At 47.4% G+C, this 15,885-nt stretch overlaps 2 protein-coding genes across 2 annotated transcripts; both read right to left on the reverse strand.

Annotated features, from left to right (window-relative positions):
* Window positions 1-6,358: 6,358 nt before the first annotated feature.
* Window positions 6,359-8,877, reverse strand: LOC105914533. The gene is made up of 3 exons (XM_012846732.1): window positions 8,798-8,877; window positions 8,390-8,710; window positions 6,359-6,560 (listed from the first exon to the last, which is right to left on the reverse strand). Exons 1-3 carry the CDS (start codon window positions 8,875-8,877, stop codon window positions 6,359-6,361), a joined length of 603 nt encoding a protein of 200 aa, XP_012702186.1.
* Window positions 8,878-10,772: 1,895 nt separating this feature from the next.
* Window positions 10,773-14,793, reverse strand: LOC101765718 (putative methylesterase 14, chloroplastic). Its single transcript, XM_004972402.3, has 5 exons — window positions 13,602-14,793; window positions 11,864-12,103; window positions 11,629-11,772; window positions 11,417-11,551; window positions 10,773-11,312 (listed from the first exon to the last, which is right to left on the reverse strand). The coding sequence occupies exons 1-5, from the start codon at window positions 13,899-13,901 to the stop codon at window positions 10,983-10,985; spliced, it is 1,149 nt and encodes a 382-aa protein (XP_004972459.1). The 5' UTR covers window positions 13,902-14,793; the 3' UTR covers window positions 10,773-10,982.
* Between the last annotated feature and the right edge of the window lie 1,092 nt (window positions 14,794-15,885).

A 15,885-nucleotide genomic window follows, 5' to 3' on the forward strand; every position in this document is an offset into this window, starting at 1 on the left:
ACCCCCTTTTATCCCGGTTGGTATTACAAACCGAGATAAAAGGGTTCGAGGGATTTAGTCCTGTTCCAGTGACCTCGTTGGGGACCCTTTTATCCCGGTTTGAAACACCAATCGGGATAAATGACCCCTTTTATCCCGGTTGGTATTACAAACCGGGATAAAAGGCTCTCGACCCTTTTATCCCGGTTGGTGTTTCAAACCGGGATAAAATGCCTCTCAGGATCTTTTTTTCACACTAGCCTTTGCAACCGGGATAAAAGGTTCCGGTTGGTGAGCCCCCCACTAATGACAGAGCTTTAGTCTCGGTTGGTAAACCTTTTATCCCGGACCAACTTTAAACCGAGACAAAAGGGGGCGCATCGAAAGCTAATTCTCTGCTAGTGGAGGTAGCAACGAACTTGCAAGTGATATAGCCAGCTCCATGGCTTTATGATTAGGTGAGATGTTTCTTTGAAAAAGAAACCGTCGCATACTATAGTTTTTATTTTTTTGTAACGATGTGTGCTAGCTAATAGTGTAGCACAAGGGAAGTGATTGGAATGTATCAGAGAAAAAGGAGCAACTAACCAGTGCACGAACCCTAAACGTACATGCAAGTCCAATCGTGTTGAACTCTCCAATATATAGGTCATGTGATCCTCCTAAGTTGTACACGAGTCATACTAGCTAGTTGCGTAGGAGAAACAAGAAACGCCCTGCTACGACAAGAACAAGAATTGAAAAGGACGTACAAAATCTGATGAGAGGTTCATCATGCATGGGAACTGAAAGTTGTGACGAGCCGTTAGGCTGGTGGTAGATGAGCCGAACGGTTGCCATCCAAGTACCCGTATGCCACAGGCAACTAGCAGCTACATGTACCTCAAGCGATCTGTGTGATGCCTGCACATACATGGTGCATGCGTACACGTATGCACTGTGCGTGCTGTCCACAAGTTAACCTACATCGATCGCACCTGCTAGCTGCTCGCGTCGTGCATCGGTGCATGCATATCCACATAGTGAAAACGTATGACAGATTCAAATGTTCTTTTGTCAATTGTTTGGCAGTACTGTAGTCGTGACTTTGTCAACGTATGATAGATTCAAATGTTCTTTTGTCAACGTATGATACGTGCATCGAGATACTACTACTACTACTATCAGCTAGCTTTTGCATTGATCTCAGCGTCCCTGGCTGGCTGCTTTTAATTTCTCTCTGTTCTGAAGGTTCACAAACACAGAAGGAATTGATCCAAGGAAATATTTTTTATGTATGACTACTAGCTCCTTATGACATATGGAGGGTATCTCTAAAAAAAATCGTTAATATAAGTCAAATATATATTTTAGGTTTGACAAAATTTATAGCTAGAGGAAATTACCATTATTTATGAAACTAAATAAGTGTGCCGGGTTAATTAGGAGAGCTCAGATGTAGCATCGTGTTGATGATGTCACCACTTACGCTGTAATAGCAATGTGAGCAGTTGGCAATTGCATATGCATGCGGATGTTGTGCTGGTCTACACGGTACTTAGGGGTGTTTGGTTCCAGGGACTAAAGACCCCCTTGTTCCGGGCTGAAATAGTCTGGTCAGCTGAAAATTGAAACGCGCCATTGGGTGAGTACGTCGTAAGTGTGTACATGCATCAATTGCATGCATGGTAATGGACGCATGGAGTCCAAACTGAAGGAAAAAGAAGATGAACACGCATGCATGTGCTTACGTCAACTCTTGCGTCGGCTTGTCGTCCTTCCGCGTATGCATGCAGGAGCAACTGGGCAAGCTTCCTATAACCAACCCCCCATGTATTCAAAGATGAGTTGCATACGCAGATGGATCGAGTACCCTCTATTTCAACGATACGCGTACGTGCTTGTTCTGTTCAGCTCAGAAAATAAAACAGCCATTTGGTGTGTGAAAACGTACGTATGTACACATCATGCATGGACATGGTAATGGATCTGGCTCAAGTCCAAATTCAAAGCATGATGAAGATGAAGGAACATGATATATGCCAACGTCCATGAATGTAATGCATCATCCGATCGATCCAAGTCCCTACTCTCTGACGGACTGACAATTGCATCCTGTGGATTGATTTTTCAGTGATATGCTGTCAGACCTAGAATTTCCTCCACTCATGTCGTCAGAGCCGGGCGGCCTGAGAGCATTCATCCATGTGCTAGATTACATATGAATATATGATAATCTTGAGCGCTCGTAACCAGGTGCCAAATTAGCCGTTCGTGCCTCGTGCGTGATGTGAAACACTTCCATTTCAGTATTTCACGACCAAGTCGGTCCATTCATTCATCTAGCACTGACTGTTCTTGTTTCTCTGCTCGTGTTCTTGTTTCTGGCAATGACGGAATGACTGCGACTGACTGAGCCAACTATAGACGATGAAGATGGCGTAGAACCCAGACAGCCTATGCAATATGGATGCTTATTTTGCATGTGACAAGAAGCTGCTGCAATGCAATCCAGCTGTTCAATCCTGTTGAAAAAACAAACTGTATGACAGGTCCCAGTTCAGTTAAACTGTATTATTTATAGGACAATACCGTTGTTTGTCAGGAATTGAAAGCTTTACTTTCACTTTATTTAGCACCGATCTAAGTCCAAATCATGCATCTCCTTCTCCATGTTTCGGAATGGTGGTTGGATTCCTTCTCAATGAAATGACACGCAGTCCTCTTGCGAGTTTAAGGGAAAAAACTTAATAGCAACGCAACTTAGCCTCCTCATGGAAAACAACAGCTTGTTGCTTCAGATACATTATGAACTGAGTTGACATCTAAATAAGCCTTGTCCCTGGTTTCTGCACCAGCAGCTTGTTACGTACATAAGCCTTGGCAACAATATAATGAATCATCGATAGCTGCACCTGTAATCATATATTCATATGAAAGAAAAGCAAAAAAAAAAAATGGCTCCACGTCATCAAACTGAAAAGTTACAGATCAATCACCCCCCAGCTTTTCCTCATCTTCATAGTTTATGGCGACTAGCCAACCACCTGAAAAATCTGCCAGTGCCAACACCAAAGTAAGCTTGTAAGGTAAATTCTTAAAAGTAAATTAAAGCAGCTCCTTTCACAGAGATAATGCCTTTCTGCACAAGTGAAATTGCTGAAAGCCGTCTCTCCATCATTTGCATTTCTCGTAAAGCTAGAAATTCACTTTCACTCTCACCTTTATATATTGTTACCCGATGTCGGGTCAATCGATGCCTCCCTTTTTGATGTGAACGAAGATCATGATGAGATTTGACGGGGATTGAAACCACATGATGGAAAGGAGAAAGGAACATAAGCATTGTGTTCAACAAGTTTCTCTTCGTGTCAACTCTGCAAACGCACACACATGATATCCATCCACCAAACCAGTAGCAGGATCATGACTCTTTCAGAGAACATGCAAGGCTTTGTTTGGCTTATCATCCAAGGCAAAATAGGAGGTTAGTAGTACAAGCTCTAGAAGCAAGATGACATGTGCAGTACAATGTACAACACTGAAAGAGGAACAGATATATTGGAACATTGCAATCTGAATGACATTCAACTGTCGCCACCAATCCCGAAACGAAAGCGAACATTCGGTTACCTGCAAAAAGGGGGCACTGGTGGCGTAAGACGATAGAGAAATTAAAGGGAAGGTTTCGATATGATTTTCCAGGTTATTAAGAGGGTCACATCTCAAGGGTAGGTAAAAGCCTTGCCTCATAAGAAAAAGGGCCAGGTTAGGTAACAGCCGGCTTGTGGAAGCATTGTGCTAATTCTAGATTGCTTGCAGCATGTGCATGTAGAGACGGTCACTAGTTAGCTTTGATAACTAATGGCTTCAAAATACAAGCAAGAACAATGAAATAATGCTGACAAGGATTGGTTCTTAGCTCACTTCACCTTGACCTCTTCAAGTTCCAACCCTTGTATGCATCTATCCATGTCAAGGAATTTAAAGTCTATTATCAACCTACCGCGCTATATATCGGTAGTCAACTGCCATTTGATCTCAGAGGCATCAAGTCACAGAACTGTAAACAAAAGTTTCTTTCAGAAACGTGTGCGTGAGTGTGCAGTTTTAATGTGCAGGTCATGCTAGTGCAAATCTTTTCCCCCTTTTTCCTGGAACACAACTTGATCCACACGGCCTATGGAATTGACCGTCCAACTCCTAAGGCTTTTCACGGGGATCATGTGACAAATTCAGACAGGTACACCACACTTTGTTTTCCGTTCGCAGCGCCATCTGCTGATTTCAGTTTCACTTTCACGGAGTTCATGGAGGAGCTTCTGACTTCGCCGTGCCGACATGTGGCACGTGTGCAAAATTTACTGACAGATGTTACTGTGATAGTGATCAAGCCCAGTAATTTCAAGGACCTGGTCACTACTAGAAACTGCAAGCTGTTTGCTTGTTTGACCTTGACCAGGAAAGAAAAACACAGGAGCAGATTGGTTGCAAGTTACTGTCTTCTAGAGGTCAGAGAAACACACTGGAGACTTGAGACAGCAAGCTTGGCCATGTCAAGAATACAAAATGGTGAGATGCAGCTCCCACACCAGAAGAAAACAAAAACGGAAGCATACCAGTATAAGTAAACAGGATGACAAGCACGGGTTGAATGGTATAAAGCTACATTCAAATCTCCACTTTCAAATTTATGTAGTGGACAAACTGGCGTTTGGCGACAGTGGCATCACCAACTCAGTGCATGAGCGATTCAGGCGAGATGCAGCTGTTTCAGACGCTGGTTTCTTGTCGGTGATGGTTGCAACAGCATAACCGTGTTGGCAGCTGGTCCTTCTTTAGTTCCAAGGGATGAAATGTTTGATGTCTTCATGTTTTTCAGCATAACCGTGTTGTCACCTCACAAGTCCAGCATGATACATGTGAGTTTCAGACCAATGCTTTTCGTCTGGTTCAATAGGCCAGCTTCATTTTGTAGTACTCATCAACTCCAACTAACGTGCATCTGCTATTGCTTTATAATCCATGAGAGTCCTTATAAATGCTTCACTAAAAAGAAGTGAACTTTCAACTACTAAGCCAAAACTATTTCACTGCAGTGTTGCATGTGATGTGCAAATAGTCTCTTTCTTTTTTTTCCTTCAACAAATCTTGGTCCTTCAACAAATCTTGGTCCCGCGAACTGAGCGTAGCTCACCCACCATGTTTGAGTCATCGACTCGGCAACACTGGTACTCGTATTTTTCTGGATTTATTCCAAGATTTAACCGGTACTATTCTTTCAGTGGTAGGCAACGTGCCCATCAACAGTGAGGCACCAGTGGTGACTTCGCCAACTGGCACTATTCTTTCAGTGGTAGGCAACGTGCCCATCGACAGCAAGGCACCACCACTGAGTTCTCCAATCTCGAGGAAGTTCTTTTAGTGGTAGGCAACATACCCATCGACAGCGAGGCATCAGTGGTGACTTCATCAATCTCGAGGAAGGTTTGCTAACTTTCGAAGGTACTCATCAGGATAGGATTGCGTGCGTGTGTTCGTAGAGGCGAGTGTGCATACGTGTTTCTGAGCGTCTGACGTCTGATTCGAAAAAAAAATCATAGTCCCCGAAGCCTCCTCTGGAACTGACCATCCAGCCCCTTCGTCTTTCACGTGGATCATGTGACAAAGTCACACAGGAACAAAATTATTTTCGATTAGAAAGGTTTCAGTTTTCGTGGATTTTCTAGAAGAGCTTCTGACTTATCTTGGATTTATAATTCTGCGATGATCCAGCAGCCCGGGAATAACAAGATTTGTTTGCTGGTTGAAAATTGCTGCCCTTTTGTTTGACATCCCTGGGAAAAGAATAGTAGCCATGAAGAAGACTAGAATTCAGATAAACAGACCAAGTGTTTCAGCTTCCAACTGGTTTTAGGGTTGCATTCATAATTAGGAATAACTAAGTGCCGAGATCAAACTTGAGCATGCAAATTGCACGATTGGCCGCGGCACGTACACCAGCGTATAGAATGGCACGCAAACACAAGCAACTTTTTTTTTAAAAAAAAAAGAGTTGAGTTTTTCTTGTGAATGGAAAGGACGGCAGAAACACGAGCAAAGACAGTAGCTCTTCCGATTTTACATTCGAAGGGAAAGGAGCAAAATACAAAGCAAAAGGTTCCCTTCTGGCACAAGCAGCCGGGTGAAAGTCACAACTAAAGCTTTTGTACCACTGATTGGATAAATATCGGAGACGAAGCCCAACTGAAAGCTGCGCCGAAGCCCAGTTCGAGATCAAGGCTCTTTTTGGAACAGGATAAATCCAACTTATGATCAAAATAAGCTAAAACTAGAAGTCAAACGGTATGTTTTTTTGCAGTTTTTTTTGCCATGCTTCTTCCCACCACTTCCATTTGTACTAAAATACAGGAGGGGTGTGCTTGGCGAGCTCCGCCATGAAACACTCCCTCGACAGGTTATCGCAGTGGACGAGATCCACCTCCAACGAGGAGCTGCTCGCGGAGTGGATCTCCATGAGATCGTGGAAGGACGCCAGCTCGTACTCCGTCGCACCGATGAACTTGGGGTTCACAAGGGCGGAGCCTGCACTTGAGGTCCATCTGGAAAAACTAGGCTGCGTTCCAGAGACTATACGACAGTTGAACCGTAGGGTCCCAGAACTCACTCTCCGGGGGGAGTGGAGCCTCCCTCGAGAGCTGGGTGAAGACGTTGCCCAGCGCATAGAAGGTGCACTGGCAGGCCTCAGGCTCGAGGTCCGCCCCGAGGTGTACGTCAATCTAACATGCTAGGGCGTCGCCATCGATGGGCAACGCGATGGGGTCGCCACTTGGCGGTGCCCCCTCCAGCTCAGGCTGGACAGGGAGCCCCTCTTCGAGGAGGTGCGGGCAGGGGCGGAACCAGGATGAACACCTCGAGGAGGGACTAAATAGTAAAGATTAAGAGCTAGAGCTAGAAATTAATGGTGATTTGAGGCTTTGTCTACAGTATTTTACATGTAAAATTAGGCTCTCGGGGGGAGGTTGCAGCCCTCCCTGGATCCGCCCCTGGGTGCGGGTGACCTAGCTGGTCAACAACAAAGTCCAAGCTTTCGAAACAGAATGCTTGGGCTGGAAGAAAGCTAGGGACAAGCTGCAACTCGCCCCCAATGTTGACAGTGAACTCGAGGCTCTCGAAGCGAATGGTGTCGTCCGGGGCGGCACCGCCGCCGGCGCTAAGACCGAAGGAGGCCATTGAAAGCTAGTGAGGAATGTGCGACTGCCCCTATCTGGTGCGCCAACTGTCGATGTTTCAGAGCGCCGACTAGTGATTGTACGCCGCGCTCTTCTCACTTCCGATGGCTTGCACACAAGAGACGAGGAGTTATACTGGTTCAGAAAAATCTCTACATCCAGTTTCGGCAGGAGTCGTGTTCCTTAGATTAAGTGCTCTGAGCTTACAATGGGGTGCTTGATCTTGATGGGTCTCCTTGACGGCGAAGGTGATGATGACGTCGGGGTGCGTGGGCGCGTACGACCGCGTGTGGCCTCATCCTGCAGGCCATCCTGAGCGGTTCAAAGGGGTGATTCACCCTCGGACCCCTAGTTAAAGGTTGGCTCCCCTATGGGACGGACTTGACCCACACCGTGCATTTAGTGCCTCTCGTTTGGCGCAGGTCTTCCTAAGTCAAGAAGTGGGTGAGATGTTGTGGGCTCCTTGCGGGCCCCGCCCTTGAGCTGGCTGAGCCGGCGAGTCGTGGCTCCTGTCTTCTGACCAAGGGAGGTCGAGCGGTGGCCGCAATGTCGTCCGGCCGCTTCTAGGATGCTTCTAGTTGTTGGACCTTTGGTTTTTTACGCCTGGTTGCCTGTCAATTTTCTATCAAACACTTACAAAATTGTGATTTTTTATATAAGATGCTTTAATGTCGATAGGCAACACCTTCACTATCACTAACTATCTAAATTGTGCTTGGTTTTATTACGATGCGGTTTATAGATGATACTAAAACAAATTCCTTTCTCTTTTTATTTTTGAGTAAACAAATGCCTTTCGTTGCCCAGTGGTTATGGGCTCGAAACCCAAGCCGCACTAACTATTTTTTTCACAATTACTAAGAGTCACGGCCCAAGGAGGGAGGAGGAGCACGAGCTCGGCCCAGAATAGAAGGGTGAGCAGGCCCAAAATTAAATTGTAATTCTATTAAGAGCCATGGTCCAAATCCAAACCAGAGAGAGGAGGAACACGGGCTCGGCCCAGACAGAATAAAAGGGTGCCCAGGTCCACTTAATAAGCACCAATGAGAGCCGTCCTAACAGGTGGGCCATGTTTTATAAAAAAAAAAGACAGGCGGGCCATGTTTTCCATCAGAGTATTTTTTTAAAAAAAAAATGTGAGTGGAGAGCTTCCTCCCGGCAACGCTCCGCTCGTTTTTTTTTCCCTGTTCGGAGCCGACGGGAAGTCGGCGGTGGAGTTGGCGATGTCGTCGGCGGTGTTGGTGAAGCGTGGGTTGAGGCCGCGGAGTACGTTTAGGACAAGCTGGGAGTCCTGAACGGGATGGCCGACGTCGTGAAGGGCGTCGGCGAGAGTCTTCATGCGGCTGCAGTACTCGACGATGGAGGAGTCGCCCTGCGTCATGGAGTGGAAGTCGTGGTTGAGGAAGATCGTCCAGGACTTCTTGTTGGCGTGGAAGAGTCCCTTGATGGCGAGCCAGAGTTCCCGGGTGGTTTGGTCGTCGTCGGTCATGGCGAGGTCGAGGACGGAGTAGTCGACGGAGCTGAAGAACCAGGAGCGGACGCAGCAATCCGCTTGATCCCAATCGGGGTCCTAGGGACGAGGAGCCACCGTGCCGTCGATGTGCAACCGGAGGCCGAACTTGCCGCACATGGACTTGAAGAAAGACGCCCATCTGAAGTAGGCGTTAGACATCATCGTCAGTGTCATGGGGACGTGAGACTTGACGGAGACGGTGGCGTAGGGATGGATGGCGGCAGCGGCGCTGGGTATAGGATGAAGCCGCCGCCGCCGTTGTTGGGCGCGTCGCTGGTAGGAGGAGCCTAGGGCACACCGCCAGAGGAGCCCCCGGTGCCAGGTGGAGGCACAGATGCGCCGCCGTCAGCAGGGGGCGGGCCAAGAGGCGGCACATGGCCAGCAGTAGGAGCGGTGGTGTCACAGAGGAGTCGGCGGAGGAGAGGGTGGCCATGGCGAACGACAGGGAGGGGGCGCGCCGAACAGGGAGGTGCAGTGGAGGGGGAAAGTGGCAGCGGCGCAACAAGGGGCCGCCGCCTAGGGTTTTGCGTGGGCAGGAGGGAGGCGCAGGGAGAGGAGAGGAGGCCCACGATCTAATCTCGTGATACCATGTAGAGAAATAGATGGAAAACACCCCACACCCTAACGAGTGGGGGGTGACCTCTGTATATATATCGCCAATATGGCATGAAGTACAAGAAATACATCAAGTGTACAAGGAAAGGATAAATACATCCTAATATACACATATACTTCCTAATAGTTAGAGTATATTAGGCAACTTCAGATATGGTTAGTTTAGAACTGATTGTAATCCCGAGATAACCTTTCTTATCTCTAGGAGAGGCTACTTACCCTTTAAGCCATGTACTCCTGTATAATCAGCTCAAGCAATATATCCCACGCATTATACACAATCTTACATGGTATCCAAGTCTAGGTCCTAACCCTAGACCTCCGGCTTCCGCTGCCCTCGCGCCGCCCCCGGGGAGATCAATCTCCACCGGGGACAGCGCCCTCGTAGGATGCACGGCTGATCCATCTGATCCGCCGCGTCGTCGTGGTCAACCAAAGCAGAGGAGCCTACCTCTACCATGGTCGATCGGATCCATGGCCGCACCGCTTGTCGTCCGCGTTGCGCCCTCGTTGGATGCGCGCCGCACCGTCGTGGTCAACCAACAGCAGAGGGGTCTACCTCTGCCCAAGGCCGATCAAATCCATAGCCAAGCCGCTCGTCGTCCACACGGCCATAGGGCCGCCGTCGGGCCTGCCATGCCTCCGCGTTTTCGTTTCCTTCGACTTCGTATATGGATCCGCCACTCCCTCGGCGCACCAGCCCAGGCGCCCCCTCCTACCTGCGCCGCCGCACCGCCGCCTTGAGCGCGAGTGCGCGGCTGCGGAGGACGCCCGTGGGGACGCTAGGCTACCGTGCCATTGGGCCGTCGGGCCACTACACCGCCGGTCGATGTCGCCGTCGGGCCACTTACTCGAGGCTGTTGTTTGCCGAGGCCGCTCCTGCTCGCTCTGCAGCGCCGGCGTCTCCATGGTACCAGTAGACGATGATACCTTCCTTCCTCCCGAGATCATCTTCCTCCAACAGATCTCGCGTCGGCTCCGTGCCTCAAATCTCTGCTCCTCTATTTATCTTTGTATCTGTATATATGCCGTATCTCCCCCGCTCTGTTCTTGGCAGGTTTTGAATTCAGTTTGGATTGGGGTTGGAATCGGAGAAGACGCGAAAGAAATCGCGCCGGCGGCGGCACCGCCTGCCTACGGATCGGAGAGGTTGGGAGGAGAGGAGGAGAAAGAATCGGAGCACTCCTTCCGCTGGAACTCCTCTGCCGTAAAGGATTCTACGTCGCGTGCGAATCGCCGTTGTCATCCAGCGAGAGCCCAGTCAGTCGTCGGCCCATGTGGCCCAATCCTAAAAAAACTATGCGGCGCCCAACGCCCAGTCACCGGCCCTACACGCTACGGCCACTTCGCCGATGATGATTCTGTGCAAACTGTTTGCTCATGATTCTGGCACTGCTGTGTCCTTGTACAATCAAACGACTCCACAGGACTTGGCTACTGGAAATCGCTCAGGAAAACAGTAAGACATGTTCTGGCGTCATATTTGATTCACAAGGTAAAAGGCAACTATCTGACAATCTCACATTCTCTATACTTGATCACAGAAAAAACGGACACTTTCACCTCCCTACATTATTATCTGACAGCTGATTTCAATTAACCCCCGCACCTCCCTTTCGCAACCTATGTGCTAATCATTTTTCATGTACACTACATACATGCAGTCATGACTTCACCGCGGTTTCCTCCGCGCTTGCTTTGCCCGGGAGCAGCGCCGCCGGAGCTTGGATCTGTGCGATCTCCAGCAAGATCTTGTTGAGGGACTGCGGCTTCGAGAAGAAGGGGCAGTGGTCGCTGCCCTTGATCTTGAAGATGCCGTCTGGCGGGTTCTCCCGGACCAACTTCTCCTGGGCGTCAGGCGAGAGCATGTGGTCGTCAAGCGTCTGGATGAAGTAGCGGCGGGCAGTGCCATAGTTTTCAGGGGTGAGGGAGAGCTTTTCCATGATTGGGGCTAGAGGGATGGGCCTCATGGACACCGCAGCTAGCGCCATATCCTGCATTTTAAGTGTGTGCAAACTCGTTAGCAAGTCCACTGAAAATAAGTACCGGCATGACTGGGGTGAATACAGTACACCTTTCAACTGAATACACAGTGTACCTTGGAAGGAGTTTGGTTGAAATAGAGCCCCTTGATCTGCTGTTTATCAAACATCAGCCCCGTAGGAGGCTTGTCCTTTCCATTTCCATAAACTAAAAACTGTGATTCTTGCAGGAAAACATCTGCTGACCGGAGCTGTAAAACGCAGATTAAGGTAAGTTCCCATTCAATGCGCACATGGAAGTGTAAACATATGAAGGGAGATTCCATACTTCCTCCGAGAACACATCGAAAGGCCGCTGCCCATCCTTTACCATCGTAGCAGTAAGAAACACCGCCTTTGAGATCTTTTGGGGGCAGTGTTCTAACGCATATGAAACACTTGCACCTCCGCAACTGTGGCCGACCAAAATAACCTGCATTATCGCCGTTACCAGCAAAGTGCTCAGAAAGCTGAATTTTTTCCCCCAACATAAATATACACAGAACAGCAGATGTAATAGTCACCTTCTCATCCTCAGGAAGTTTATCGAGGTAATCAATTAATGGCTTGGAGTAATCTGCTAGTGTAGCTATGCTGTTTGTATCAGTATGATCTATGCCAGAACCTGTGAGGTCTAAGGCAACAGGCTCAAGACCAGCTTCCTCCAAGTGTGAGATGGTCTTGTACCAACACCAAGCACCAAATCCTTCTCCATGAACAAGGACAATTTTCTTTGTTTCTAAATTCTCCAGAACAATTTGGGCCTGAAAGCATGTACCAGCAGTACCATTATAACCTTTTTTCTACGAACCTCGAACCACAAGACAATGTTTGTATCACAATGTTAGACATTTCCTTACTTGAGATGTTGACAAGGATAAAGATATGATTAGCTATTTACAGGTTGGGGCAACAAAAACTATAACTAGCAAACAAGATATGAATGGGACAGAACTTTGGGCATGGAACCACGCTCGGACTAGTTAGGTCGCAGCTGAGGTGCTAGCATTGTCTTGTAGCCCTAATGACATATAAGTTTCTCCAAGAATACACATCCACGTCGTGTACTTACGTATAAAACAACAGTTGGACACAAAGATGCCTTTTCGACATTTAGTGGCATAGACAATGATCCATAGGCTACTAAATAATTCACAATGTTAAGACAATCAGGAAGTGGATGAACATTTGAATTGTTTTTTCTGTTATGCTTTAGGTGGAAAGCATGCAGAGCATAAGAAAAGGCATGTGCTGCGTATCAAGAAAACTGAATTGAAAGGAAAAGCAGCACTATTTTGGTTGGCGAAAACCACTGGGGAAAAACAAGTAAAGCCCTTTATGAAAACAAGACCGAAGTTCCAAATCACAGCAGAATAAGCTCTATATGCTTACAATGCATCAGAAGACGCAAGCTCTGTTTTATGTTTAGTTTTGAAGTATATACTTGAAAAAAGCATTTAGCACAGCACCAAGCAAGCATGGAAGCATAACTTCTTATTCAGTATGGCACGTGTCCATACAATGGAGCTACTTCTAAGTTTTAACATCTTTCTGAACCTGGAATGCCAAGTTGTTATAATTCAACAACCGACAGGAGCTCAATGTTCAAATACAAATCAAATTTACCAAACGAAGGAAGCTACAAAGAAACAGATCAAAATCTTAGGACAGTTTCCATGTACAAATGAAGACAAATTATTCAACAACCAAAAGAGTACACCACAAGCAACTAGTTGAACTCACCCAATCACAAGCAGTCCAACACTAACAACCACATTATAAGTCAATAACTCAACCTAGAGCAGTTACGTATAAATCAATGCGTCCAGGCCGATGTTGGAGTAATGGAGTCAATTTACAGTCCAAACAGCAATGACCAAGCAACAAACCTTAACTGTCCAGGGTAACAGTAATGTACTGATTTAAGAACAGAATTGCACTGACCAAACACCTCAATCAAGAAATCCTAATGACAAGATACTACCATAACAATCTCTAGGAATATTACCGGTCAAAAAATTAATGCATCACACCTGAGCACATACTTCAACTGACCAAATACTACGAAGTATGAATTACAGAATTTTCGCAGACTGACCAGATACTGAAGTTCATAGGAACACCAAATTGTACAATACTAAGATGGAACTAACAACGAAACACCAAGATTGGATTGTGGGAGAACACAATCCCCAAGGTTGCAACAAGCAAGCAAGCATGTGAAAATTATGACTGAAAGAAAGGGGTAGGTAGGGGCCTTACGGGCTTAGCATTCGTGACGGAGTCGAGCAGGTCGCCGCGGCGGCGAGAGCTGGTGGAGCCGGGCCCCATGCGTCGGGACAGGGAGGCCCCGGCGTCGATGCGGCGCGACATGGAGCCGCCGGCGTCGAGGTGCTGGTGGATGGCCATGGCCAGTGCCTGGCGGTGCAGGAGCTCCTCCTCCGCCGGCGTCAGCTTGGGCCCACCGCGCGCCGACCGCGCGCTCCCCATCCGCTTGCTGCGCGACACCGCGGCCGCGGCCCGCTGCTCCTTGCGCGGCATGCACGCGAACGCGTTGCCCATTGGGAGAAGAAACCACGCGAGCTCGTGGAGTGGAAGAAGGAAGGGTGGGGTGGGGATTCTTATAGGCTGGCTCTCGGGAGCAAACAAATCGGCGAAGGCGAGCAACAGCCGACCTGAAATCACGACGAAATCGAGATGGGAAGGAAGCTGCGAGCTGTCGCGAGATTCAAGCAAAGACTGATTGCGCTGCTAAGAAACCAAGAGAAAAGGGAGGATTTTTATGCAGGAACTGATTCTGCTTCCAACGCTGCTACTACAGCTACGGGATTCAAGAACAAGCTCTCCCTCCACTGGAAATGGACTAAACACAAAATCCTGAGGGGGTTAAGATTCAACTTTTGGAAGGAACAAATTTTCTCCCGGGGAAAATGGAAATTCCGAACAGACCAAATCAAGAAACTCTGAGCGGCGAGATTGGACTCCGGCGACGACGCATGGGTGACTTGACTAGACGAGACCGAGAGATTCTTCCCAAGAGGAACCCAAGAGCTAGCCAAGAACTGGAAGAAGCCGAGAGGGAGATAACTGCTGGGCCTAGAGGAATTTCTTCTCGCAGCAAAGCAAAGCAAAGCACAGCACAGCACGGAGCAGATCTGAAAGAACAGGGCAGAATTTATGAGCGGTCCTGGCACCTAACTCATCTCCACACACACGAATCTCGCCGGAGGAATTTATTTCGCCTCTGCTCTGCTTTCCTTCTGAACCAAAAAAAAAAAAATCTTTGGAAGCTGATGCGATTAATCAAGGGAGTTCAACGCCCAGCAGCAGGATTGCAGGAAGCTTTTGGACGGTTTCTGGGGAGCTGTGTCCCTTGCAGTCTTTGCTAGTACTTGCTAGCGTGTACCGTCAAGACTAGCTGTACACCTCTCCAACCTTGTTCTCTTGTGTGGAGAAAACAAAAAACAAATAGGTTTCTTTTTGGTTCTTCTGATTTTTAGTTTCCACGCAAGTTCACTGATTGTCTTGTTTGGTCTGGCTTTTGACCACCACGCTGTCCTTGTCTTCTCTATCACCTTCAGATAAAGATGAAAGTGGCAGCTGCTTTCCCTTCACCGAGACACTAACATATTCATAATTTTTCTAGTGCTCTTTTTCCTCTGTGTTTTTTCTTTGATTTCCGGGGATATCCTGGTCTGCCTTTTTCAGATCCCAGGCCCTTCCTTTCTCAATTTTGTTATCAGCATGCAAACTGCAATAAGCACTGCAGGATTCGTTCATAGTACAATACAATTTTTTTTTTGAACTGATGAGGAAATGCAAAAGTTAGTAGGTGTGTGTCTGGCTTTTGGGCTCCAGAATTTCTTCGACCCTGATTTGATTTGCGGTTGCACCTACGATTTGCAGAAAATAGCGCCACCTGATGAGCAGAACGGATGAGGAAGCGCTGTTGAACTTACCCTCGTTGTCCTTTGCAATTCTTTATCGACGCGATCGGCTCCGTTCAACAACTGCCCCCCATAAGTTTATCCATTGAAACAAATAGCGCTGGAACAGTGCAGTGCTGCCTGTAGGTGAAGTGATATGCTCAAATGCAGCTAGCTGTGGGAGAGACGTTGCTTTGCTCGTGTGATTTTGACCATCCTTTTCTTCATATACATGTAAATATGACATTGGTTTTACTGTATTTGATGGTACATGAAAATACTTTTTTAAAATTGCAATCTGCCTTATAATTAAATATTTTATTGAGAAGTGCATGTTGCATTGACCATGAGAGCCATCAGGTTCATTCCCTATAATATTTTTTTTTCCCTTTCACATGCTACGTTCACCATTCCTGTCCTTTTTTGAGATCTTGGGATGCGATATGAGGTGTGCGTAGTCAACTCTTGAGTTTGTCACAAAAGAATTCCGCATTCTCTCTTTTTCGAACAGAACCTTCCGATCATTCTTGTGTTCGTTGCAGACGTGGATTCGTCATGAAGAGATGCTAGGCTATCAAAGCGCAGTAATTGATGAGGACATCACCTGATGCAACCACATT

Source organism: Setaria italica, chromosome VI (assembly GCF_000263155.2).
Source record: "Setaria italica strain Yugu1 chromosome VI, Setaria_italica_v2.0, whole genome shotgun sequence".
NCBI lineage: Eukaryota > Viridiplantae > Streptophyta > Magnoliopsida > Poales > Poaceae > Setaria > Setaria italica.